The sequence below is a fragment of the Motacilla alba genome, chromosome 5 (genome assembly GCF_015832195.1).
Source record: "Motacilla alba alba isolate MOTALB_02 chromosome 5, Motacilla_alba_V1.0_pri, whole genome shotgun sequence".
NCBI lineage: Eukaryota > Metazoa > Chordata > Aves > Passeriformes > Motacillidae > Motacilla > Motacilla alba.
In genome coordinates this window covers 52,493,204-52,519,104 of record NC_052020.1, presented here as the reverse complement: position 1 = coordinate 52,519,104, position 25,901 = coordinate 52,493,204, and the positions used below count along the sequence as shown (strand labels likewise).

At 36.5% G+C, this 25,901-nt stretch overlaps 1 protein-coding gene across 9 annotated transcripts in view; it reads left to right on the top strand.

Moving 5' to 3' along the window:
- The window catches only part of PPP1R13B (protein phosphatase 1 regulatory subunit 13B), a 70,281-nt gene that overhangs the window by 23,612 nt on the left and 20,768 nt on the right, over nt 1-25,901 (top strand). For 5 of the 9 annotated variants that reach the window (XM_038137504.1, XM_038137503.1, XM_038137499.1 and 2 more), the window contains exons 2-4: nt 2,485-2,632; nt 9,219-9,338; nt 10,830-10,897. In XM_038137504.1, the coding sequence (XP_037993432.1) occupies nt 2,485-2,632; nt 9,219-9,338; nt 10,830-10,897 (336 nt within the window). Of the gene's footprint in view, nt 1-2,482; nt 2,633-9,218; nt 9,339-10,829; nt 10,898-10,928; nt 12,852-17,222; nt 19,255-21,327; nt 24,886-25,901 lie in introns of those variants that run through there. The other 4 variants (XM_038137501.1, XM_038137507.1, XM_038137505.1 and 1 more) reach the window with 4 other exon arrangements.

The window sequence follows — 25,901 nt, the reverse complement described above, 5'->3', positions numbered from 1 at the left end:
CTTTCCCATTCCCACCACAAACAGGGACAGGTATGACATTGACTTGAAATTGTAATTAATATTGCAAAATGTATATATATATAATTAAGATTGTAATAATGTTCAATATTTTGAGTCTTGCTGTGAGTGTTTCAGGATATTTGTTTTGCAGCACAGTGTTTCAGTTCCTTTAGTATTACTCAACCTGTTGAAAACAAATCCTTACTTAATCAAGTTTCCTTGAGGAGTGTTACGCCAGTTGTTGGCTGCAGCACCTTGCTTCCTCATTAGTGAGATACCTTTCCCTGGGCTGAAACTGTGCCACCCAGCTTTGCAGAGGACAATACCGATGCCCTCTGAGCTGAGGGAGTCAAGTGGTGCGATTGAGGTACAGCAAACTTTGTCCTGGTATTGCCAAGGGGACTGAGAGTTCATGTAGTGCTTGAGATTGGAATTTATGGAGAAGTGACTGAGATAAATAGGATAACTCACATCTACAAGGCGTTTCTTTCTCTTTCAGTTTGTCTGCAGAAGCAGATGCATAATCTTGAAGACATAAAACAAGATTTTTGGGCTAGTATTGCTTTTACAGCAATAAGGAAATCAAAACCTGGAAACCATGTAAAGTCACATGATGTTATGACATTATGTATATCCTTTCAAACCAAGAAAACAGGTCTTCCACACATGATTATGAGGTAGTAAACCAGGGTCACCTGGTATTCTCAAAAAAATTCAGAACTTTGGGTTTTGTTCTGAAACTGCTATCAAGTGCTACGGGGAAACAGTTTGGAATACTGGCACTAATAACTTTATTAAACTGGTGTTGTTTAAGTTACTTAATTTACTTACGTATTACATGTTCTTTAAATTTAACTGTGGAGGGAAAAGGAGGAAAAAATGTGTTTTCTATTTCCCCTGTGGCTAAAAGAACTATGGGGTTTCAATGGTGGTAAGGAAAACTTTAAATAGGCTTTAAGAAACTTCCTCTTGCAACAGGAATCCTGGATTTCTGGGGTGGATGGCTTAGGGAAGTGGTGGAACTTCCATCATGAAAGGCTTTTCAGAACAGGTTAGACAAGCATCTCTGCAGAATAATGCAGGTATAGTTTATCCTGCCTGAGGCCAAGAGACTGCATTAGATGACCTCTTAAGGTTTCTTCTAAGCCTTTTGGTTTATGTTCATGCTTGTGACTCTTTCTTCTTAAATATGAGGTCAAATTCCACTAATAGATTCAACATCAGTCACTTGTTAGATGACCACAGTCACTGAATATTGAGACTGTCTGAATCTTCTGTTGGGGAAACAGTAATGTTTTGAGCTGTTTACAGTAGGTGGTTACAGGCACTTTCATTATTATCTGTTGGCTGCATCCTGTAGCTTCCTCCAGCTTGTATTATAGCTTTTACCATGGCTTTCTTTACGCTGCTGTTGGAAAAACTCGGGGGTGAATTCTGGTATATTTTCAGTTCTGGTTGACTGCTTCTTGTGTTGAAGTGTAGGTACTTGAAAACTTCAGGACACAGCATGCAAACTTGGCAGGCTGAGGGAGAGTAGAAACCTGGACTGAAATAGCCTGGAGGACTGACGAGACTGAGAGCTTGAAGCCTGGGCTTTCTTGGAATTTGTCCTGTGTCTATTTCTAAAGTAGACAGACTGCTCTTGCTCAGTATCTAGCTGTTATTAATGTCAGTCTCCAGTCTGGCTGATGTATTTATCCCACAGATAAAAGTATTATGAATGTTTTTAGGAGTTGCTTATGCAAATTGGAGCGCAACTTTTATTTACCTGGAGAGTGCTCATTTAATGAAGAGCTGTTATTAGGCTCAATATGTGACGCCACATTTTATTTATGGGAAAGATCTGGCAGAACTTTCATTGCAGGTAAAGTTACTAACTTTATCACATTCTTTAGGGACACTTACTGTTATGGTATTTTTTGCCTTCCAAAACATGATGTTCTTCTCTCTTTTCCATCCACTATTTGCAGAACAGTGTTGTCACTACAGATGGGAATTAAGGTACAGAGAGAATGTATAAAATTATTCTTTTAATTTTAAGCAGGAACTTAGGGTAAAGTGTCTTTCAGAGTATTTAGTGCATTTTAGGAATACTTGTCTTTGAGTACATCCTGAAGCTTCTGGTTACTTTGCCAAGTGTGAATTTATTTTCAGCATTTAAATGCTATGATTTCAAGCATCTAATACAGCCGAAACTTGTTCCTTTCTTCCCAACCTTATTTTCAGACAGAACTAAAGCATTTCAACTCAAGCTTTTATAAAAAAAACCTGTCAATTCAATGTACTGTCAAAAAAAAAATGAACACAAAGGACTAAATCTTTGTCAAAGTGACAGGAAACTGAAAACAACTTTGGAATGTGGTAACCAATCGTAGGCATACATTTCCATTTATAGAGGGGGAAAAATTTTACCCATAATCTTATTTATGTCTCTCTTTTTTTCTTTTTTTTAATATTCCGCTGCTTTTCTTTTATTTCTTTCAGATGATATTAACTGTGTTTCTGAGCAACAATGAACAGATTCTGACAGAAGTTCCAATTACACCAGAAACAACCTGTCGCGATGTAGTGGAGTTCTGCAAAGAGCCTGGAGAGGGAAGCTGCCATCTGGCTGAAGTATGGCGTGGAAATGGTAAGTGAAATGTTCACTGGAAATGTATTTTAATATGTGTACCAATTATAAAAAAAGAGTGACTTCTCAATACTAATTGTTTCAATTACATATTGTACTTTTATTTTTTTTTCTTCTAGTCTAGTAGACTTTGATGCAAAGGATGGTAATTCAAATAACTGTAGAGATTAATGTAATTCTTGACTCTCCTCTTGTTTTCTTCCTCAGCATGAAGTATTTGATAAAATGCATGTGTAAGGCCTGTTAGTGTTCTGTATTTGTTTTTCTAATAGGATGGAGGTTATTTAAATGACAGTAGGGAATCTCATGATGATATTTTTTCAGTCAGTGGGTGCAGATCATCACCTGCATTCTTTCCAGTCCTATTTCCTCGCTGCTAGCATGTGAACACTAGCTGAAATTTAAGAAAGGGTATAGATTATTTTTTCTCTCTGTATCATGAGTAGCAGATGCTCTGCAGACAGTGCTATGGCCGAATGGGACGTAGTTAGTATCTCTCACCTATTCATGAACATTTCCTCTCAAAGATTTGCCAGCCTCTCTTGGAGCAGGCAGTAGTGTCCATATCCTATTTGTGTTGCAATTATTATTTCATAGAATCATGAGGCAGGCCGTTCTTTTCAGGAATGTGTCAAAATCCATGCACAGTAGATTCTGTTTATAAATAGATCCTTGTAGCTGCAAATAGTACAAACCTCCAGGTTATTGTTTATCAATGTATGGATGGAAGTAGGGTTAGTGGATGGGATAACAGACGTGTTCATAGAATCATATAATAGGACCATGGAAGGGTTGGGATTGGGAGGGACCTTACAGATCATCTAGTTCCAATCCCCCATTCTTATCTCTTAATTATTAAAGTGACCCCTATTTAATGTAATTTGTTTTGTATAAAGACTGATGAGGTCACAACTTGATACTGAATTCTCAAATTTTGTATAGAGGTGTTTTATTTTGATTGGGGCCTGTTTTGCCCGACAGACACAACAGGCATTATTCAGATGCCTTTGGAACTTTTACCTATTGGCAGTCCAAAGTATTTTCCTCTTAGGAAAAATATGCCTCATCTTTTTCTATGCCTCTTTTCTTTTTCTAAATTTTTCTAAGACTTTTTAAAAGGAAAAGGTACCTGAAGAAATAATTTCCTACCTGAGTGGAAAGCCAGAGTTTAGGCAAGAGTGAACAGGGGAAAGGTTAAGAACTGTATGCCTTCAATTCTAGGAATACAAATTCAGTGTACACACACTTAGAAGACTTTTCTTTAAGGATAGAACTTGAGGAATGGTTAAAACTTCTTCATATTGGAAATTTAGGTTATGGAGTCTACAATGCCAAGTGCATCACAGATTTCTAAAATGGATCTGCAGACTTCAACTACACTCAGATATTCCTAATATTTTCCAATCCCTTGTCAGTGAAAGTGTCATATGTGGTATTATTTATTCTTTTGCTTTCACAATACTTTGAAGGTGTACTTCTTTAAAAATGTAGGAAAGAATGTTGTCAGCTAGCTTTAAAGGGTGACTTGAAACTGGAAAAGTGATCCACAGCATCTTCCTGGAACACTTAAACCTTGCAAAACTTGGATCTTTGAAGCATAGATTTTCTATGATAACTTTTAAGATTGAGAAAATATTTCATCTGTGGATGTAACACTTTATTTCTCAAGATGTTAGATATTGAAAGCTACAAGTTTCTATGAAGTGGGAAATAGAGTTTATCTATGAGGTTGCAATGGATGGACTAAGACTAAATTTTGGGTATCTGCCCCGAGAATTATCTTTCTTTGATCCCATTAAAGTCAGTGGAGATCTGGATATTGCTGTGAATAGAATAAGGAGATGTGTGCTTTTAGCTGGTTGTTTCCTGTTAATTCTGTTAAATTTCTGTTAATCTCACCCCGTTTTCTGAAGTGGAGATCTACATGCAAACACTTAGGTGAAGAAGCTTGCCCAGAGCTTCTAGGTGTTTTAGCTCTGAACTTCTGGTAAAACTCACATGAAGGTGCTTTCACAAAGGTAGCTTTACTTGCTAAATTCCCAAGGTGATAACTGTATAGATCTATTCCACTGAAAGTGTTGAACAGAAAACACTGGAGAGAATGAAAGAAAAAATAAAACACTTTTGTTTCTGGGTCTTTGACCTGTAGTGTCAGCAAAAATGATATCCTGCACATTGGTTTTAAGGCTCTCTGGTGGGACTTTCAGCACAAATTTTTATTTCATTGTTCTTAAATGTAGGATGCTGTTAGAAAATCTGTGACCTCAGCTTCTTGACCCAAAGTCTAGGCTACATAGATTTCTCAGTGGAACGACCTGGGCATATATATGATAATATTTCCTACTGCTTCTTCTGAGAGCTAAATTGAACTCTTTCCACTGAAATTTTTAAAAATTATTTTGCCTGGAGCAGAGATCTGATTTAGAAAACAAGAGTTGGAACAGTTAAATGCGACAGTTACAACAACCAACTTTAAACTATGGTTCTGAGTGGGAAGTGTGAGGCAATTTGCAGTAAAACTGCTACATGTTATGCCAGTGGAAAAGCATATTTTGTCTCTTTTATTACACTGTCTCTGATCCCTCACCCTTATCCTCAAGAGATCTGCAAGTGTTCTTTCAGGGACATTTTGGAAAGTAAAATTCAAAACAAAAGTTAATACAGCAAATCATGGGCTGAAAAAACATGTTAGATTTAGTCACACACTGTAAGTGGTCTGTTTTCCTGGCAGTCTCTCCTTGTGGCACAATTGACAAATTACACCTCCCTCCATAAGAGAGAGTCTGCCTGGCCCCTTGTGAATGTGCTTAACTCCTCTGCTCTACAGGTAGCCACAGCTTCTTTTAGGTAGCCCAGCTGAATAATACATGTCTATTCAAATTCAAAGCACTGGGGCTTGTGGACTGTAATCTTATCATCAGGTACAAATAACAGTTTGCATGCCCAAAAGCCTTTCTAAACTGTACTGCTCTAACAGAATACTGTCTATTTTAATAGTCTTCCTGTTTTGAATGTGTATGTACAAGTAGATGATAAACACTTGATTTTATTTTTAGAGGATGAGGGACCAATTTTCTTCCAGAAAAATATTACTAAATTCAAAAATATGTAAGATTTCTACAGTGCAGAGAAAGATTACAATAGTTTAGCTGTTGAGAAACATATTGGTTTATTTATTATTGTAGCTTTCATTTCTTTGCTTTTGTGTGACAAAGAAATGGTTGAGGGCTTCACAAGAGTTGTAAAATTGTTTAGATGTTGTTTGCATTAGAGTCCAGAAACTGATTCTTGTCAGAGTTGCATGGCCTAAGCATTTAATTTATTCACATTTGATTTTCGTATTTTGTTCTTCATTCCGTCTCCTTTCCAGCTTCTTGACATGAGTAGTAGTTGAAAAAGTCAATAGGGTTTGTGTCTGATATATCAGGCTTTGTCAGCTTGGAGCTTACTGTTTTTGCAAGGATTTCTCATGCTGTAACAGGAGACAAAACCAGAATGTTCTTCCTCATTCCCCCGTTATTGCAAACAGCAGTCGGTAAAGGAGGGTCAAAGACAGGTGTGAGGCCAGGAACTTGTAGTATGTTTCAAGAGAGAATTGATTACAACCTTTAAATCCACCCAGTACTGAATTTTTCAGTTCATTTACTCCTGGAATGCCCTTCAGCAACTGGTTATAATAGGTATTCCTCAGTGTGGTGGTAACATAGGAGGCAAGAGAGTGTGAAAGAAATCGTTTCTTACTCTGAATGTACTTCTGCAAACCTTAACAGGGAAAAACTCATTCCAGATACCACAGCAAACTCCCCTGTGTAAAAAATCCATTTTATTTTATTCTGGTTTCATGTAGAGGACGCATAAGTGTGTTTATTTCACATAGCAGGATCCTTTAAATCAAGATACAAATAGATTTTGAAGACTGAAACTTACTTTTAAATAGTGGATTTGTAGCTCCACTAGAAGAATTTTGCAACTCTTTTCTGAAACATTGGTGCAGTATCTGTGTTTCAGATTTACAGGGTGTTTTGTTTTGGAATACTTAAAACTAGCCCATTGTCAAAGGTTTTACTTGAAAGGAAAAGAGTATAGCTCATTTCGCAGAAATATTTTAGGATCTTGAGCCAACTTAAAATCGAAGGCAGTATTTTCAGTTAAGTATGGATGTATGCATTTACAATGGTTTTCTGCTCTGTTATTCATGAAAACAAGTGTTCTCTAGATAACTTTTGATGTGTTGCTAAAGTATAGGAATCCAGCCTTTTTATTATTACTCTACACCCATTTTCCTATTTAACGTTTTCTTCACGCTCTCAGAATGCTGTCTTCTATTTAATTTTTTTTAAAAATTAAAATTAAAGTTTGAAATAGTTTTGAGAAAACAGTTACTGACAAATATTTCTGATGCTATAACAACCAGCAAAAAATTTAACTGTAGTGTTTCTTTTTGTTTTGATTTGATTTGGTCTTAAAGAACATGGATTTTCAGAAAATATCTCTTGTACTATTACACTACAAATATAAAATCATGCTTTCTTCTCACACTTCTTATAGATTTAAATGATTTAAACCGCAGGAAGGAATGGGGATTTCAATTCTTACCATGTCTTGTGTCAAGTGTCAATGTCCATTTCTTCTTCCTCTTCATTTCCTGAATTTGTTTAGTGTGCCAGGTTGCACAGAATGATTAGTGCTGCTCTTTCTTTTGCTTGTTTCAGTGATGTTGATGATGCTGTTACTACTTGAACCTGTTTTCTATCTACTTCAGGATAACATCCCAAACTGGTTTTGTGAAAGAACTGCTAAATTAGTAGAAAACACCTTTGCCATTTCTTTCCATTGTCACTGTTTGAAATATATTAGTCTTAATTATTAAAGGTGCATTATGTAAATGACACCTCTTACTTTGACTAGCTCCTGGGATCAGGCATTACTTTTATTGGGAGACCAGCTCAACCAGGAGTGAAGCTGCAGCTGCGCCTCACCATTCCATAATGAGTCCAGCCCTGTTACAGCTGGGTTTGCCTAGCAATTTTTCTGTCCAAAAATTCCTAAAGATTCATATCTTGTGTTCTAAAGTCTCTGAACTAAACCACTTAAATATTTTTACATTCAGTGATCTTTAGAAGGCTCATGCTGCAATTTTAGTGGATATGCTTCAAAGCACTTGAAACCTTACTTTACTTTAGGAGTTGAAAAACCTGAAAATCATGCTTTTAAAATTCCATTTCAAGAACTGAGTAGTAATAAGCTACTGACCTTATTCTTGTGTGCTTAAACATTATTGACAATGTTTCCACGACACCACTTGAGTGAGGACCAGGAAGGAGTGAAGCAAATCATCCATTTTTTAAATGTAGTTGTTGGTTTGTTTTGGGGGGGGGGGGGGGGCAGGTTTGGTGGTTTTTTTTAAGAAAAATAAGTAGCCAGTCACCTGATTAATATGATTAGGTTGTGGTATGAATGATTCTTCACCACTGAAAGCAGCTAGATCTAACTGTGGCTAAATTGTGTTAATCCCATACCTACTGAACATGACATACTTTGACAAAAGTTTATTGTATTAAATGCATTGTAAAACAATTGATAAAAATGCATTGGGTTTTAACAATTTGTGAATTGGTTTTTCCAAGCCTTTCCCAAGATTGCTCTTATATCTTTGAATCATTTTGTCTTCTCATGCCAAATGAGTGAAGTATGAAATGGGTAACAAACTTAGAGGTACTTTTCCCGGTGGGAGATAGTGTGGTTTGGGTTTTGGAGGCCAAAAGTATATTGCTTTTAACAACAAAGTATAGTATATAAAACAAGAAAATTTTATTCTGGTTAGAAGATGTATTTTGGTACCTTAGTTAGTATTAGATCTTAAAATGGGAATTTTATTATCTTAATAAAAACAACTGGTAATAGATGCAAGTGTAATTATGGAAGCAGTGAAAAACTTGTCTTCTTAAATGTATTTTCATTTTGAAATACTAAATATATAGTATGCAGTCTCTTACTAACAATATATAGGCTCAATTAAGAAGAAATAATTACAGTATGCAAATGTTTTCTTGTGGAGAAGCAAAGAGACTGACTGTTGCATAGAACTTAGTCTTTATTTGTTCAAAGAGTTGCCAGTAATTCCACATATACTTGAAGTTAGTGTCTGGCAAAGTGTATTAGAGTGGGAGTACCTGCTCAAGTAGTTAGGAGATTAAATGTCAATATAATGATAAGGCTTTTTGTCTGTGTGGAAACCCAGAGGTTCAAATTGAATGAATCATCTTAATAATAGAACAAATGGCTTATTTGGTGTTGATGGGGAGCAAAGTTGCTATTTCCTAAATTAGGGTTCCTAAACACTGGTTTGGATTTGCAAGCTGGTTCTGTAGTCCTGTGGAGCAGTGAGCTGTGTTACAGCAACAGGCCAGCTTTTAATACCATACATCCACTGGGTGCCTGTTTCTTAGATTTTGTGTAAGACAAAATACATCAGATAGATTGAATTGCTACCAAAAAGGGCATTCTGACTATTAATAAGAGTTCTGTATAACCCTGCTTGGTTTTAAGGAGTTGTGATGAGGTTTTTTTGCTCTTGTACTTGTAGAGCGCCCCATACCCTTTGATCACATGATGTATGACCACCTGCAGAAGTGGGGGCCTCGCAGGGAAGAGGTGAAATTTTTTCTTCGTCATGAAGAGTCACCAGCTGAAAGCAATGAACAGAGTAAGTACATTTATCCTGTAGTCTTGTGACTGAAACAGATTTTTAAAGATTTCTGAAGTGAGTTTGGCTTTCAGTTCGTCCAGTGAACCTCAGTGGTTATATGTAATACAGCTTCCTTGTACCAAAGCCATTTTGAACCTTCCTCAGGGGCACCTTTATTCTTGTTCTTGTGCACCAATTCTCTTCTTTAGAATAATTTTTGCCAGTCTCTTGAGTAATAGCAAGATCTGTTTGTATGCTGCTTAATTTGGATACAAAAAAAGTTGGTGAATATTAGAGACTTGATGTAGTTTCTTTCTTATTGAGAGAAAGACCCTACATTTTGAGAGGGCAGAATGGTTCTTTTTTCTTCTTTCAGTTGCACAGAGAAAGACTTGGTAACTCCTTTGCCTCCTTTAAAAACTCAGATCTATTTTACAGACATCACTGGCAGAGGTTTCAGTGCCTTTGCTTTCTCAGTACTTCATGTAGGTGTATTTAATAGTTGTGAAACTTTGCATCTTGAAAAATTGCTGGTCTGCTTGGTTCTGTAGGAGAAGTGCTTATATGAAACAGTGCCCTATGAAGTGGGGTTTCTTAAAAGACTAGAATATAAAAATACAAGTGTTTTAGCTTTCTGAACTTACTGGTGTAGACTGTGCTTAATCTATGAGAAGAGTTTTTGAGACTGTGCATTGTAGACTTAATGGCTGTCAGACTGTCTGAAGGACAGGAAAGGTGTCTCAGTGAGATGTGTTTGCATGCCCAGATTATCCTGACTCATTCAACTAATCTGACTACTTTTAACAACAGGATTTCAAGTCTTTGCTGAGTCCTTATTGCTTTCAGCTGAGGCTTCTCTTATTTTTAAGTGGTTCCTGCTTGTTTTGAATGCAGAAGTAGCAGACCCAAAAATGTGTGAGGGAATTTTGTATTAATTAGGTACTTTGTAAAATAGTCTGTTATCCTTTGGGCAATAAAAATATAAAGTACGTTAAGAAATTTAAGATACACCTAAAGCCAAAGAATGTACAAGGAAAGCATTGCTCCTGAATCATGCTTGCAAGGCTTTTGGATTCATCGTTGAGCTATGGATAGATTTCTAGACTGAAGTTGTTTATAAGTTAGACATTAGAAAATCTTTCTCTACTATATTAATGTATAATGTATTCAGTTGAAGCTACTGCTTCTTATGGACACAAAATATAAAACTTGAGTACATTGCCCTTCATGCCATTTTGCCTAAAGAGAAGTCAGGAAAATAGAGCTGCATGTCTGTACTTTTAACTGTGGAATTCTATGAAATAAAAGGCTTTATTTCTGCTGATTCACTCCTTACAAAAAGTAGCTTTACTAAGAAAGAGTTGGAACTAACAGAATAAAAATTCACAGGTAAAAGTTTGATACAAATTCTTGAACAGAATTCTCAGAACATAGGAGAACAGACTCAAGAGTAAAATGCATTTGTGTTGAAAACTGAACTTTGCACTAAGAGTGATGCTTTATTTTTAGGTGGACGTCAAGCCCAAAATCAAAGAAATGGTATAAATATACCTGTGGAGAAACGAACAGAGAATGGGGTATGTAATTAACCTTAAAGGTTTGGATCAACACCACTCAAACACTTTGTGTTTTAAAAATTATCACTTTTCAAGGTGTGTTCTGATGGGAACTGGAAAAAAATATATTGATCTTGGTTTTGTTAGAAAGTGAATGGAACAATGTGTCTTTTTCATCAACTGCTCTGAATTTTCAGTCTAGAAAGAAATTATGTGATGTTAGAAGCTCCGGAGTCTTATTAATTCATGTTCTAATCTGTTGTAGTCATTCTGAGTGAAGTAAAAACAAGCTACATTATACTTTCACACTTATATTGCCTGTCCACATATCTTTGATTTATCTCACTGGTACTGATTCACGACATACGTTGAAACGTGAGGATGTATCTCTGAATTGGGATGTTTTCAGATGCTGGTAGAAGAGCTTGCATACTCTCCAGAGCCATCACTTTATACTGTTATTTTGCACTTCATTAATTTCTACACATGGAGGTTTTTTATCTAATCTATGACTAGGTTGCTAATTAAAAATAAAAATTACATACCATAGGCAACCTGTGATTCCTGGCTTGAACATTTTCTCTTTTATACATAAAAGATAGTATATCTCTTTAAAAATTAACACAGCTTAAAAGCCTTCTACTCCTGAACTGAAACTCTCCTTACTTTCTTCTCTCTTGTCTCATCTTCAATACTAGTGAAGATTCTGCAAAGCATAGTCTGGTCTTGTTTGTTCAGGATCATTCTACTGCCTTTACCAAGACACTCCAGCTATAGTTAGCTATGTTGAAACATTTTAAAATTTCAATAAACATGTTCGAACTCACGAATACATAGTTATATTGTCTCAATGAAACACTGTCACTTTATAAATGTGCATATGATTCTTTCTCAGAGTAAAATAATACTTAAAGCTTAAAAGCAAACAAATCAGTTTTTCAATTTGAGAATCTTAAAAACAATTGTGCAGATTCAACAGTTCTGTGTTTGTATATTGCCTGATAATTAACATTTAAAATTCACACACTCTCCCATGTAGCAACAGAGTTGTTCAGTCAGTTTGCAGCTCTTTTGCAGCTTGTTTTGTGTATGGCATGTGGACCTAGGGGAAGGAATTTTTTTCCCTATTCACAACAGTTAATCATGTATTGCTTTCTACGTTCCTTTTCTGTAGAGAGCACTGGCTGATACCCTCTGCTGCATGGATCCGTTTATCCTGCTGCCATTGTCATATTGACAATGTAGTGAGATCATGGTGCTCTAAAGTGCTGGGGGAACATAACTCTTTCATGACCTCCCCTGATCTACTTCTCCATGTGGGTTGTAGCTCAGATACTACATTTGAGATACAGTATATTTGGAAATTAGGACTGGGAAATTAGGAAGTGCAGAATGCCTTACAGTCTCACTTCCTGCCAGGGCTAAGCTTCATGATAGCATGGCTCTGTATTGAATTGAATTTGCTGTGAGTTTTAGGGGTAAAGCTCAGACTTGATAACTTGAACACCACTTGTCTACATTCCATTCAGGACACCTTCTTTTTTTTTTTTAGATCCCAAAAGTTGGCCACAAAATTAAAATTCTTCGGGGAACTGATCACTTTAAAAAGGACTTTTAGCAGGTTTAGGAAATAAAGTGTATTAAATACCAGGTTTATGAAAATAGAAGAAAGACTAAAACCTGAGGGTGTTATAGTAATGTAAAATTGTAGTGGGTTTTATGCTAAAAATGGTACAAATTAGGTTTTGGAAGTGTTTAAAACTAAGATTTTCAATTGTGCTAAGTTTTAAATCAGAGGGGGAGGGGGAAAAAGAGGTGGCTTCAGGATCAAGGATTTAATCAGCTTACACTTACGTAATGCATTAGGCTTATTCATTGTTGCTGGCAATGCTGAATGTTAGACTGGCCCTAAAATCAACACAAACCAATGGAACATTGAAGACAGCTCAGATTTTACCAAATACTCTGCATTCAGGTATATTTTTATTACATGTACCTGCTTTAAGGATGAAATAGTTGATTTCTTGCTTAATATTGGGTAGAGCTCTAAGTGTGATATGCATAGAAAACTTCAGAATGAATGTTAGTTTTTAGAGCCAATAGTCTTGGAAAAAATTGTGGGTAATCTGTCCAGTTAAATTTAGATGATTCTATTAATTGGCATTTTGTCATATGCAGTAAGATTTTTTTTGTTGTTCTTCTTTGAAATTATATGTGCTTGGTCAGCAATTACTTAAATAATGGTTAGCTTAAAATCACATTATGTAAATGCCTAAATTTCATTACATTATTTTTCAAGTTAAAAATAGAATAGGCTAAGTCTCTTCCTGCAGTGAAACATTTGTTGTAAAAAGAATACTTACCTGTAAGTATTCATCTGGGAACTTTGCATTCTGCATAACAAAGTCTAAAGGAAAAACTCAGTTGGGTTTTGTGAACTGACAAGTGCTCTTATTCCAGAGGTGACCTTTTGGGGTTTGCTTTTTGTTTACAACTTTCTTTCTTAGAAGTGGGATTGTGCTGTATTCGTGACCTGATCTTTTTGCCAGTACACAAAGGTACAGATGAGTGAAGATCAGACTTACATAACTAAACATTTCCTTTTGCCAGGGAGATTGGACAGTGTCTCAGGAGGGATTCTCTTCTCTGAGAACAGCTGCCTCTTCCTCTGCTTCCTTTCTTTAGCTTGTGTAACTGAGCCAATTGGAGCTGAACACAAGTTGTAACAAGGGGAATTCTAAGTAAATAAGGGGAAAAATGTTTTATCATTGAGAGTAACAGACATTGGAACAGACTGTTCAGAGTCTGTGGAATTTTGATCTAGCTGAATAAAGTCCTGAGCAGTCTGAATTGCTCCAATCAGGGCTTATTGAACCAGATGACTTCTAGAGGCTCCTTTCTACCTAAATCTTTCTTTGATTCTGTGATTGGTGGCTGTGAAGCAGTGGTCATCCAAATGCTGGGTCTTGTTTGCTTTCAGATGTGCTAGCATGATCCAAGCATCATTCCATAGTAGCAGCAGCAGTCTGTGAACAGTGAGGCAGAGCAAATATAGGTGAAACCACTGGGGGTCAGTGGCAGACAGGAGAGGGACTGAGGAGCCCCATCCCGGCTGAGCTGCCGGCCCTCAGCAGGAGATGTGGATCAGATGCTGCTCTCCCAGAAAGAGCACTACTGGATGATGACAGTTGTCCAGGTGAAAAGGTAATCAGATAACCCAGAAATTTCTTGGAGATGAGAAAATAGGATAACAGATGTAGTTGGGGGGGGAAAAAAGGATGTGGTACAGTAACATGACAGAAGTCAAATGTATTTGACTGAATAAAAGTAGATTTGTGCAATGAAAACAGTCTGTATATGAAGAAATACTCATTTGCTGTAGTTGCTTATATATAAATAATAATATATTTTAAATATAAACCATTTTATACATAATAATTTACTTGGGGAGCATAAAATCTCAGTTTGTGGTCTCTGGTGCCAATTTTTTAAACTTATTTTTGCTGTTTCTAAAATTGCTCCTCTGATTTAGAGAGAATGATATCAATAAGCCTTTTTCTTAATGGATGTTGACTGAAGCCTTTGCCAAGAAATATAAGGTGGAACCTCATTGTATCTCTCTACAGAATTTGTGTTAACATTAGTATAAAGGAAATCTGTTTAGAGGAAAAAAACTTGACCATCATCCCAAACCAAAGACACACTCCTGCAAATTTTCTTAGTATTGCAGATGTGACCAGTAGATGAAGTTGAGTTTTGAAAGTTTTGTGCTGATGAGATAACAGAAGTCATGCTCACTATGTCTGTTAAAGTGTCTCAAATGAAGCTTTTAGCAAAAATTATAACAGGTAGTCCAGCTGTTCTAGTATCAGGAGACTCTTATACTGAGGGAATTCTTAGGGAAATTCCATTAACAGATGCATTAAAACTTCTCCATACGTGTATAAACAAGGAAGTTTTTTGTAGCCCTGATTCAATTTCAAAGAGTGTATGGTTGCTGATGGAGGGTGGATACCCTTTGATGCAGTCTTTGTATTCCACTCCATCATGACAGCAGGAAAGCTACACTGCTTTTGAGTCCCTGTGTTGTGACTTCCCCCATTCTATGCTTAGAGATTAGATAGATTTACAAGTGGGGCCAAAATCCCTGAATAGAATTATATGTTGTTCATTCGTTTTATTTCATCCATATGAGTGTGACCAGATAAAAAGGCATTAAACATCTAATGTACATTTTGTTATGGGGAGAGCATTTACAACTATTCCTGCACATATGAAATAATAAAGGTTTCCTTAACCTGTCAGGTGAAGATACAACAAATCTAATTGTGAGGAAAAAGGCAAACAAGCCACATTTTTAACAGAAGTAATAAACTCAGATGAGAAATACATCATATGTACTTGCTTGAAGTTTCTCATTTGAACTATTGAAGGATAAAGAGCTTAGTCTGGATAGAAGTTGTTCTTCAAAGCTGAGCTGCAAATTCAATTTAATATAAGCTTGTAAGTATTAAGCACTCTGTTTATAACATTTAACCGTGCTTGGAAGGGGCTGCCATTCACATAAGGCAGGTTTTAATCAACTTTGTTTAAAACAAACAGCAAACTATGTCATTCTTGAAATTTAGATTCAGGTGTCTCATAGCAAAGTCAAAGCAAATAATTCCATTAAAAGATGATTTTAAACAATTTAGGTACAAAAAATTCTAACAGTTTGCAGAAAAGTATTTTTTCTGAAGAAATACTCATGTAAGCTTCCTGGAACATTTTGACCTTCTAATAAAATGGTAATTAAATCAGATTCAAGTTTTCCCAGTTTTCTGCTGCAGATTTCTCTGTTGCTTTTGTTAAAGAGACAAAAACTTGTCTTCTACTCCTACCCTGAGAGATGTTCCCTTTCATAAGGTATAGATTCTGAAAATTGTTTATCTTCTAGAAAGGGAAGCCTTGCTGTCCCTACAGCAGCCTTTTGCACCATCAAATTCCTTGTTCAGTTCCTAGCTCAGAATTAATTGAGTATGGATTCTCCACATACTGATAGAGTTCTTTAAGTCTGTCTGAAGCATTTTCCAGACAGCTGGCAGTATGTTGCTCTTCAAAAAAACAGAAAAACTAATCCAACTAAAGGATTTAAGGGGAAAAAATTAAATTAGGAAGCAGAAAAAAAAATTAAAGTCTAAAGCTAATTTTAATGAATACAAATAGCTTTTGAATTCTTGCCAGACTAGAAATCTGAGTCTTTTCACACCTCAGTAAAGGATAGTGATGTAGGGGAGCATCTCTAAAAGGCTAATAATTGTGTGATCCTATAGAAAATACTTCTGTGAAGCTGTAGGGAATTCAAATGCTCTTGACCTCATACCTCCCTCTGAGGCCTTTTTAAACCTTTTGGGCAGAATCACATTTTTCTTGGATTTGGAATGTCTTAAAAACAGTGTTTTGACTTGTCCTGTACAATCTCAAATATATTGCAGTCCATAATGGACAAAGTTACTATATGTTTAGATTTTGTGAGAATAATTTCATACGTTTCATTGCACTTACTCTGTGATTATTCTCCTGTTACAATTTTAATTATGTTAGGATTAGTTTATGACTAATACTCACTTTTAACATCCGACTTAGTTTGGTTTGAGGAATCTAAGTTGACTAGTTGGGACCAGGGAGCATTCTTGGAACCCACTTGGAACCTTGTGAAAGGACTGTTTTCCTCCATCTCTTCTCCATGTAGTTATGTAATTTTTAATCTCTGTCACTCCAGATACCAGATACCTATCTAGATGGCTGTGGATATGAGAGTCACAGTATACAGACTTGTATTCTACAGACATTTGCACACGCTTATTTGCAGTCTACAGGTTTTGTAGTTCTGCTGCTTCTCTGGGCATCAAAGAGAGTTCTTTCAACGAGTTACAGGAACTGAATATGTGGTTTTCTAGTTCAGAACTACCAATGGATGTGTTCCCACTTTACAAAGGAGAAAAATACCTAAACTGCACCACTCACTGAATCTCTACGTCTAGTTCCTGTTTCTGCAGATGTAGCTTTGCTTTTCTTCCCTGATGGCTTTGCAGTTTTACAGCAATACTTAGCTGCAGATATCCATGGGAGGGGGAGGAGGAGAAGTCTGTATGTTTGTTTAAACTCTAACTATGCTATTGATTTTCTTATGTTTGTGTTGGGGACATGGAGCAATACAATTCACTCTTTTCCCTGGATTTCTAAATAAATGAAGCATGTGAAGAATTGCTTCCAGTTGTCACTGCACATACAGATCCTGAGCTGCTTGGCTCTTACTTAAAGTTAGAACAATTTAGCATGAGTGTTTTCACTGATGTATAACATTATATACATAAATTCAAAGTAAATGTTACTTAAAGACTTGTTATTTTTCTGAAGTATTGCTGTGCAGCCCTTACACCTGCACTGTACACTTCAGTGCCCTTTGTCACAGCTGTATCCTTTTGCAGTCACATTAGTGGCATTTTTGGTTAAACCAAATATTTTAGTATCAAGTTATTTTAAGGAAATTGGGACTTGTCCTTTCCTTTATTTCTGTAGATCTTTATAGGAGACTGGTTATGAAATTCACTGCATGGCTGTGAGAGTTTAAATGTGAAAGTTTGAGAGTTTGGGCTGTTGCTCTGACTTTGAATAGCTTTCAGTTCTGAGCAGGAGGCTCCCCTGGTCCATGCAAGGCCAGCTATTCATTTTCAGTCCATATTTAGAGTTCTGTCTTACATGCAGCTTTGTCATTTACAGATCGGTGTTTTCTCTCATCTTTTGCATGGTCTCTGTGGTGTTTCTCATGCAGTGCTGCTGTGGCCTCCTTTCTCTGACACACCTTTCCATGTTCACTGACTTGCTCATTTAGTTTCCTGTCCATCTTGCCTCTGGACACCAGGCATACCTATTTCCCACCTGCATGTTTTTCCCAGGCGAGTGAACATTTCTATTTCTCTGTTGTTTCTGCAGCTGCCTCCAGATCTAATGGTTGCTAAGTTTGTTCCCCCTGCAGTCTTCCTCGGATCAAAGCCGAGAAAAATGAAAGTCCCTCTGGCTAATTTAGGAGCAAGGGAGTTAAACTTGTTCTTCTTCTCGTATTCCTAGTGGATGATCGTACTCTACAGCTCATACCTTTACTTGCTTGCTAAAAATAAGCCTGTTCTTTATTCAGCTGGAATAGTCACTGTATTGTGCTTGGACATAGAGTTCTTCACTGTTCTTATGGAGACCCATTTGACTGGATCTCTTGTATAAGTGCAGTGAATCGTGCTTGAATTACTTTCTTGAAAGAAGGAAGAGAGGGTGAACTTGCATGGCATTTGTGAGTTTGACAAGGTAAATTACAGCTTTTAATGTCTTGAGGTTTTATCTTCTACAGTATCCTGATTTGTAGATACATAAGAAATTGTTAATGGGGTTTAGTATTTTCTGTAATGTTTAATATTTAGAAATTCTTAGGTCTGGGGTTTGGCTTGTTCCAGTCTTCTCTGGCTTGCAGATTCTTGATTAATGCTATTGCACACATGCTTTAGCTTTATTGCTGGCTCATATATTTGTCTTGTTGCATGCAAGATTTAAGAAAAAGCTGAATTATGTAGGGAAAAGCAAATAGCAAACACTGGGAAGGTTATTTGCCTAAGATTGTGGTATCTTTTGTGACTCTGCCTTTTATCTTAGGCAGTCTCTGTTAATAAAGAAACTCTTTGTTAAGTTTCAGGTGGAATGGTTTGCTGTCACTTTAAACAGTAAGATTGCATACAAAAATCAATTATTTTTATGATTTCTTTGGTATTCAGGTTTGGCCCAGCATTGATAATACTACAAAAATACAAAGGAACAAATAATCCATGTGTTTTTCAAGCTAAATTGTCTATGGTCTTACACTTTCAGTTTAACCTGATAACTATGAAAGAACTGTATATTGCTAAACATTTTCCATTGAATATGAAAAGTGCAATGAATCAAGCTGATTATAGTTGACAGCTGGCTTGATCTTGCCGTGATTAGGTCTTTTACTGCTGGCAAAATCCACTAGCCTTTTCTGTTAGCTGATTGCTGATGAATGCAGAGAGACAGCTTTTCATATCGATAAGGAGTTTGGGGAAACCTGCGTCCCATATGGAGTAAGATTAAAAGGCATCCTACCTACTATTGATTGCACTGAGCCAAACAGCCATGCAGGAACTCGTAAGATGTGCAGGGTTGTTGTTTTGGCTTGCTCACAACAAACTGTTAAACCAGTAGTGTAGACAGAAAAGAGCAGAAAGATGGAGCTGAAGCGTGTTGAAGCATCGGAAATGTTTACAGCTGACGGGCAGTGCTGCGAAATAAAGATGTGCTCTCTTGCAATTAGATGGGAAAATAGTGAACAGGTAATGAATTACTTTTCAAAATTTGTTTGTTTTGCACTTTGGTAGGCATGTTACTTAAGTGCTGTGTAGCTTTTGCACTTCAATTTAAATGATTGTGGGTTTAGTTGTCACATGACCAGAATGCAGACCAGCTTGAGTTTTGTAACGCTTTATCTCTGAATTGAAATTTTTTATCAGATTTTCTTACATGCATTTATTGTCTTTCTTACATTTTAAGACTTTATCAAAAGCTCATTACTTCAAAATGTCATGGTCAACTTTTGCTTTTTACAGTTTGCTTTTATGGGAAGTACAAGTTGTATGCTATGGTCACAATACATCTTTCAGGATACTTATTTTCTGTGCTTTTGTGTTTTAGAAATGTTTTATTATACTGTTCTCATATGAACAGTATTACATCACAGAAAAACTTTGTATTGAAACAATTAAGGGCAGAATAAACAGCGAATTGATGCTAAACATCCTCAGCAATCCTATCTGAATAAGCTGTTGCTCTTAGAAAAGACCCAGAAAAATATAGTTCCAAGGCCATTTCTAAAGGATCTAGACAGTGTATTTTCTATGTGTATTGTAACTTGTCTATGACTCAAAATCACTATGAGTAAAAGGATCGGTGTTGTAAAAAGGTCTGAGATTTTGTGCACAACTCATATTTCAACAAGAATGCATAATCTCTTTTAGGATGCTTTCTTTTAGGAGTATGAGGTTGATGTTTAATTAAAAATCAGCTACTGGGTATTCTAGCCAAGACTGAAATTAATATAAACATACTTAAGATTTCTGTGGCTGTTTAAAAGTGGCTGCAAGCACAAGGAAGAAAGTAGTGCTTTAAATAAACAAGTTTCAGATGCTACTTTCCTAGAAGTAATTTATAAGCAGGCTATTTCAGATGTAGCAGATGTTCAATATATGCTTAAATCCACTTCTAATTTTGAAAATCTATTCTAACATTGTTTTCATTTTTGTTAAGTTCTGTCTTTTCATAGCTGTTCTGCTTAAAATAGCAGCCTCACTAAGAAAGTAATATGGGAAAACAGGAAATCTGGAGTCTGTAGCTTATACTCAGTAGACTTTAAACATTTTCTTATGGAGTGACTCACAAGCATCAGCAAATTGGAGGAATTACTAACAAGACAGTGTAGATTGAGAGAGTTTAAGATTTTTATCAGCTATATATAATGTGACATTTTTCAGCAAACTGTGATGCAGGTGAAGCAACTTTATTGTAAGAAACTGTTAGTGTCTTTATTTGCATGATGCAATATTTTACAATAGGATTTGGGGTAAAATTACCAAATTCTGATTGTAATGTTAAATGCAAGATTCTTTTATTATCATGATTCTATTATTATCATTATTTTATTATCATACACACTAGGTAGATTTTCTTTAATTCCCAATATTCTGGGTATCTTTTCTGGGTTTAATTAGCTCGTTCATTTCCATTAAGCTAAAAAAAGACACATGCTATTGTCATTGGATTCTTTAAAATGGATTTCTGCTATCGGCATGTTTCTGACCCAATTAAAAAAAATGCAAGGCTGAGCTGTGGATAAAGCCACTAAACTGGAAATAATGTCATCCATGTTGAGATCAGCAGAACCTCTATTTTAGTTTAAATAAAAACAGATACTTTCTTTTGTCTTTTTATAGCATTACACGTGAGTTTAGACAAAGGATTTTCAAGCTGTTTTTTGTGTGTGTCACTGAGATCAGGTTTTATGGAAAATGTGCTCAAAAATCTATTAAAAACCTTGAATTTGATGATATACAGGGTCAATATATTTCAGAAATTTACAGAGGTCTGAATCACTGATCTTCAGTAGATGCTCCATCTCCTCCTATAGACCTCAGAGAGCAAAAGGAGGCCACATACTTTTCATGTAAGACCTATCTGATGCAGGAGTGATTTAATAAACTCAGATATCTTCCATCTGTTTTCCTCATCACTACTGATGTGCCAAGGACAGGTACCCAAGGTGTGTGTTGGATAGTGGATAGTCTCACCAGCAACCCTTAACGCTTTGTTGCCAACTGGGCTTTTTACAGCATCCTCCAAACTTTGTTATTTTGAATGCAGCTTAAGGGAAAGATGGAACATGTCTGAGCTTCTGCTGATCATGTCCAAGTTAGCATTGGAAAATTAGGAAGTCTTTTGGTAGATTCAGCAGGCAAAGCAAGCTGTTCCTTTCTCTTCTGCTCTGGCAGTTTGGAGTTCTTCAGCCAGAGCTGTTACTCCTTTGCTGTAAATGCCACACAGGGGAGGAAATGCAGGGATGGCCCACAAGGGTGACAGCACCCTGGTTTGGAGAGGCTGAGAATTGTCAGAGCGCCGATCCCTGCCTGGAATTCAGTAGCTGGAGAGCACTCCAGCCTACCGCTTTTAATTTTATAGTTGTCATTCTGCTTTGTTCTGGGAAAATACTCATTTATGTAATCCACTTCACTCCCTTTTGCCCACATGCTTGTATACCTAGTTCCAGATCTGCCAGTTCTGTTTGTCACGTAGCTGTGTAGATTTCCGGGATTTGACAGCTCTGTGAAGGTAAATCCCTAGTCTGGAGATAAATTTTGTATTCCCTCCTATGCCCTGGGAAGTAAGAGCAACTTAAAACTGCTGTGGATTATGGAAAGCTGAGTCTTTCACTGTATGCAGTAAAACCTAAGTATTTACTGTGCCTTTCCATGCAGCCATTTTAAACCTTCTCAGGAGCAACTTGCAGTGTCTTTCTCACCTGTGCTGTGCTCTCCTGTTAGGGTGGTGAAGACATTTTCTTTCTGCCATGACAGAATTGTATGTCTCCTCAATGAAGCCCACATGGGGGATGTAAATTCTTTCAGGAGCTCAAACTTGTTGGTTCTTGGAATTTTTCTCTCTTTTGCAGTTTCTGCCTCTGATAGTACTGTGGTTTTGGTTTGATGATGGGTGTGTGTCCCCACCCCCTCAGTCTTTGATATGCTAGTGTTTACCCAGTTTGGGTAAAGAGTGTTTCTTTCACATTTTTTCTCCTTGAGGATATGGTTACCTTTACTATCACAAGAAGGAAGGTATGGAGGACTTCAGAGAAGTCCTTTTGGCTTGCTTTTGTTGTGGTTTTTTTGGTTGTTTGTTTTTGTTTTTTTTTTTTGGTTTTGCTATAAAGGTCATTTGGCCAAAATCTTCATTATCTGTACAACAGTTTTAGAGTGGCAGCCAATGTAAAGAATAAACAATGGAGCTGGGCTGCAGGTGGAGTATCTGCTGCTTTATCTTCAGTAGCTGCTCTGTATTGACTTTTTAATAAATGGGTTGAATATTGACAGAATTACAATATTGGTTTAATAAAGATGGTTGAAAGTATTGCTGCACAAGCAAAAACTTTCTGGGTTGCCATTTTGATGGGCAAAGCCAGAACCAGCTCTTCTGGTCTCCACAGTAGAAGCTAAGGCACAGACTTTTTAAACTGTGTGTGCTGGTTGTTCACATTTTAAATGGCATTGACCTTGGCATTTGATGGTTTAACCTCGGATTAATTTCTGACTGTGACAAGAGAGGAACAGAGTGATGGAACAAAGTACAAGAAGTACTAAGTGAGGGAGAAAGGATAGAGGTGATGGGGGGGAATGATAGGAAGAAGACTAGAAAATATGTGAGAGTTCATAGGACATGATTGAGTGTACAGGAATATGCACAGGAGAAGGTGGAGCTTGGCCAGTTTCAGGAAGCTTGAGTTACTTGAACCTGTGGTTCCCCATGCAGGGTTTTAGGAAGGGAACTTCAGAAGATTTGTGTGGGAGATGGGTGTGAACTAGAAAGAAGGAAGAAATAGATAAGGGACGTTAATGACATGGTGGTTCTTGCAAACCTAGAAGAAGATTCGAAGAGATAGTATGCAGGAAATGATTAGTAAGTTCTTGTATTACTCTGCTTTTCTTTTTCAATTAGTTGGTTACATTATGCTTTACTGGCTCCTTGAGTGGCTGGGTGTTGCTGAACCAAAGCATGAGACCATCAGTCCTTATAGTGGCCTGTAAAGCTTTTGAATATTTGGGTTTTCCTTTAAAGCTCTTCTGAAATCATAACAGTTTCAGGATTTAGTGTATGTTTTATTATTATTTTCAAAGTTACTGTTCTTACTAGTGCAAATTTAGAAAATGATCAGAAATAGGTATCTTCATGGGTTAAGCATGAAGGCAAAAAAGATGCATAAAATCAGACCACATCCCAATTATCATCTTTTAAAAAATAATATATTCAAAATGTTGGTCTCATGGGGTTTTTATTTTAATATTGACATAATTAGATTCCTCTTAAAAGAGAGTTTTCTGTTGGGAGTAAACGCAAAAAATCACTGGAATCTGCCCTTACTCCTTCCATCCCTTGGCTACAGTACACCCTCCTTGTCAAAGAAATATTTTAAGTTCAGGTGCAATTTTTCATTTACCATTGTGAATTGCCAATGAGTAAGCAATTCATAATAGCCCAGAAGTATGTAGACTGAGGAGTTTGTGGTATTAAACAGCATAGAAAGGAAGGAGGAATAAGAAAATAAATTTTTAGAGTGACAAGACTAACATGTAGAAATAAATATTAAAGGAGTTTTGTTTCCTTAATTAAATGCCTAAGGTATGATTTGTTTTGAGGCTGCTTGTAAACTGGTTCCCAAACTGTTTAATTACTATTGTACGATTCATCTCACCTGTCTCAAAAATATTAATCATCAAATGGTAAAATATTAGCTTGTAGTAGGAGGATGATGTCAGAAGCTGAAACTCGAGTTCATTACAAATGCTATCTTTCATCATGCCCTTTTAAAGTGCATGTTAAATAACATAAGTATCATTTTTTTAAGATCCCTGTCAATATTAAGAAATTGGTGAATATAGGTGTAAATTATTCTTGCCTATGTGAGACATACACAATACTTCCTCAGTGCCTAATAATGCAGTGTTTGCTCTATGGCATTTCATTTAGGAGTTCATCCCTGTGTAAATGCTGCTGTGAATCAATGAAAAGAAATTTACAATTCAGCAAAACTGTCTGCTTTGATGTATCACCATGTAGCAAATGAATCTGTGGAATCTGGAGGAGTAGGTATTTGTAGTGGCTTTTTAGTACCTCCTTCAGAATTTGGTTCTGTAGGAGGTCTGGTTCCCTGGCTGCAGGAGAAAGGAGGAAGTCTGGACCTAAATGTGATAGGCTCATGTTTGTTATGAGAGGTGAGTGTCTTGACTTCGTGGATGGAATTGTTAATAACTGCTAGGAACAGCACAAATGTGAGAATCTGAAAAACCAGCAGCCTCATTAAAGAGCTGAAAGCACAGAGCTGTCTTTGCCTGGCGTAGCCTGAGGTTCTGGAGAAGGACTGAGACAGGCTTTTTTTCTGTGGTGGTGTTTGCATACACATTATTACAAGCAGACTCAACTAATATGAAGTGCTCTGAAGTAATCAATTTAACTAGATCTCGACAAAAGAAGGATTCAGTGGTTTTCATGCTGTTTCGAAATGAAGCTGTGCTGATTCGGAGACCTGAAACCAGCAATGGTCTATCTGAAAAGAATTGATTTGATTTTGAAGAGGACTTCTGCTCATGCTGTTTGCTGCTTTTGCCATGTGGATGAAAAGGAGAAAACTGCAAGTGAAGTTACAGGTTTAAGGCTGTGTTTCCTCAGCTGTCTGTTTTTTGTTGTTTTTTTTTTCCCTAAGTATAGTGTAGCTCTCGAAGTAAAAGGGATACATATTGGTATTCAGTGAGGTGAACATTAAAACATTTCTCATAGGGTGTTTATATTTAAATGGTTAATTATCACTGTTTCCCATGTTCTTGTGCTTTGCTATTTATAAAAGGTTTTTAGGCATTATACTTTCTAAATTGAACATTTTACAGTAGTTAATAGCTTCTTCAAGGAGATGCTACTATCTGCATTAATCTTATAATTAATCTTCTATATTTTACATGGTAGAAAATAATACAGTACTTTTGCCAGGCATTATGACAGAGACTTCCAAATATGCCTTTTTAGAGCAGTAAAAATTCTGAGCTCTTAGATTAAACTGGGTTGGGGGTTTTTTTGTTAGTTTCTGGTGCTTTTACAAGCAGTTTAGTTTAGCAGTTTTAGTTTCTTACTGTTATTGTGCTTTCCAGGTTACATTATCCATTTAGAAAATACTTCATTTTCTTGTGGTGAAATGGCTTTTTTACTTTGAAATGCTCACAATCCCTATACAGATATCACTTTTTGAGTCTGGATATATTTTTATCAAGATCACTTAGTGGAGTAAAACTTCTCTGTGTTTCTTGGACAGTGTTATACTCAAAATTTCTAGTGGAAATACAATGGGCTGTCAATGTTTTTAACTTCAATTAGTAATTAAAGCAGAAAGAAAGGAAGCATCAGGAAAACTATGCATTGTCTGATGCTCATTGCATATTTCTGAAAAAGCACATATGTGTATTGAGAAAATACTATCAATTCACATACACTCCCCTTTTAACTTTTAAAATCAGTGATCCAGGAAAGCCATCATGTCATTCTGAGCCCCTTGTAAGAATTGCCAGCAGAAGCAAATGTAGAAGTTTGTTTTTCTGGCAGTTGGTCATGCCAACTGAAGTCAGCAGAGCCTGAAGGTGTTTTGGGAGCAGCATCTGGTTTTCTGTTTTGTTTT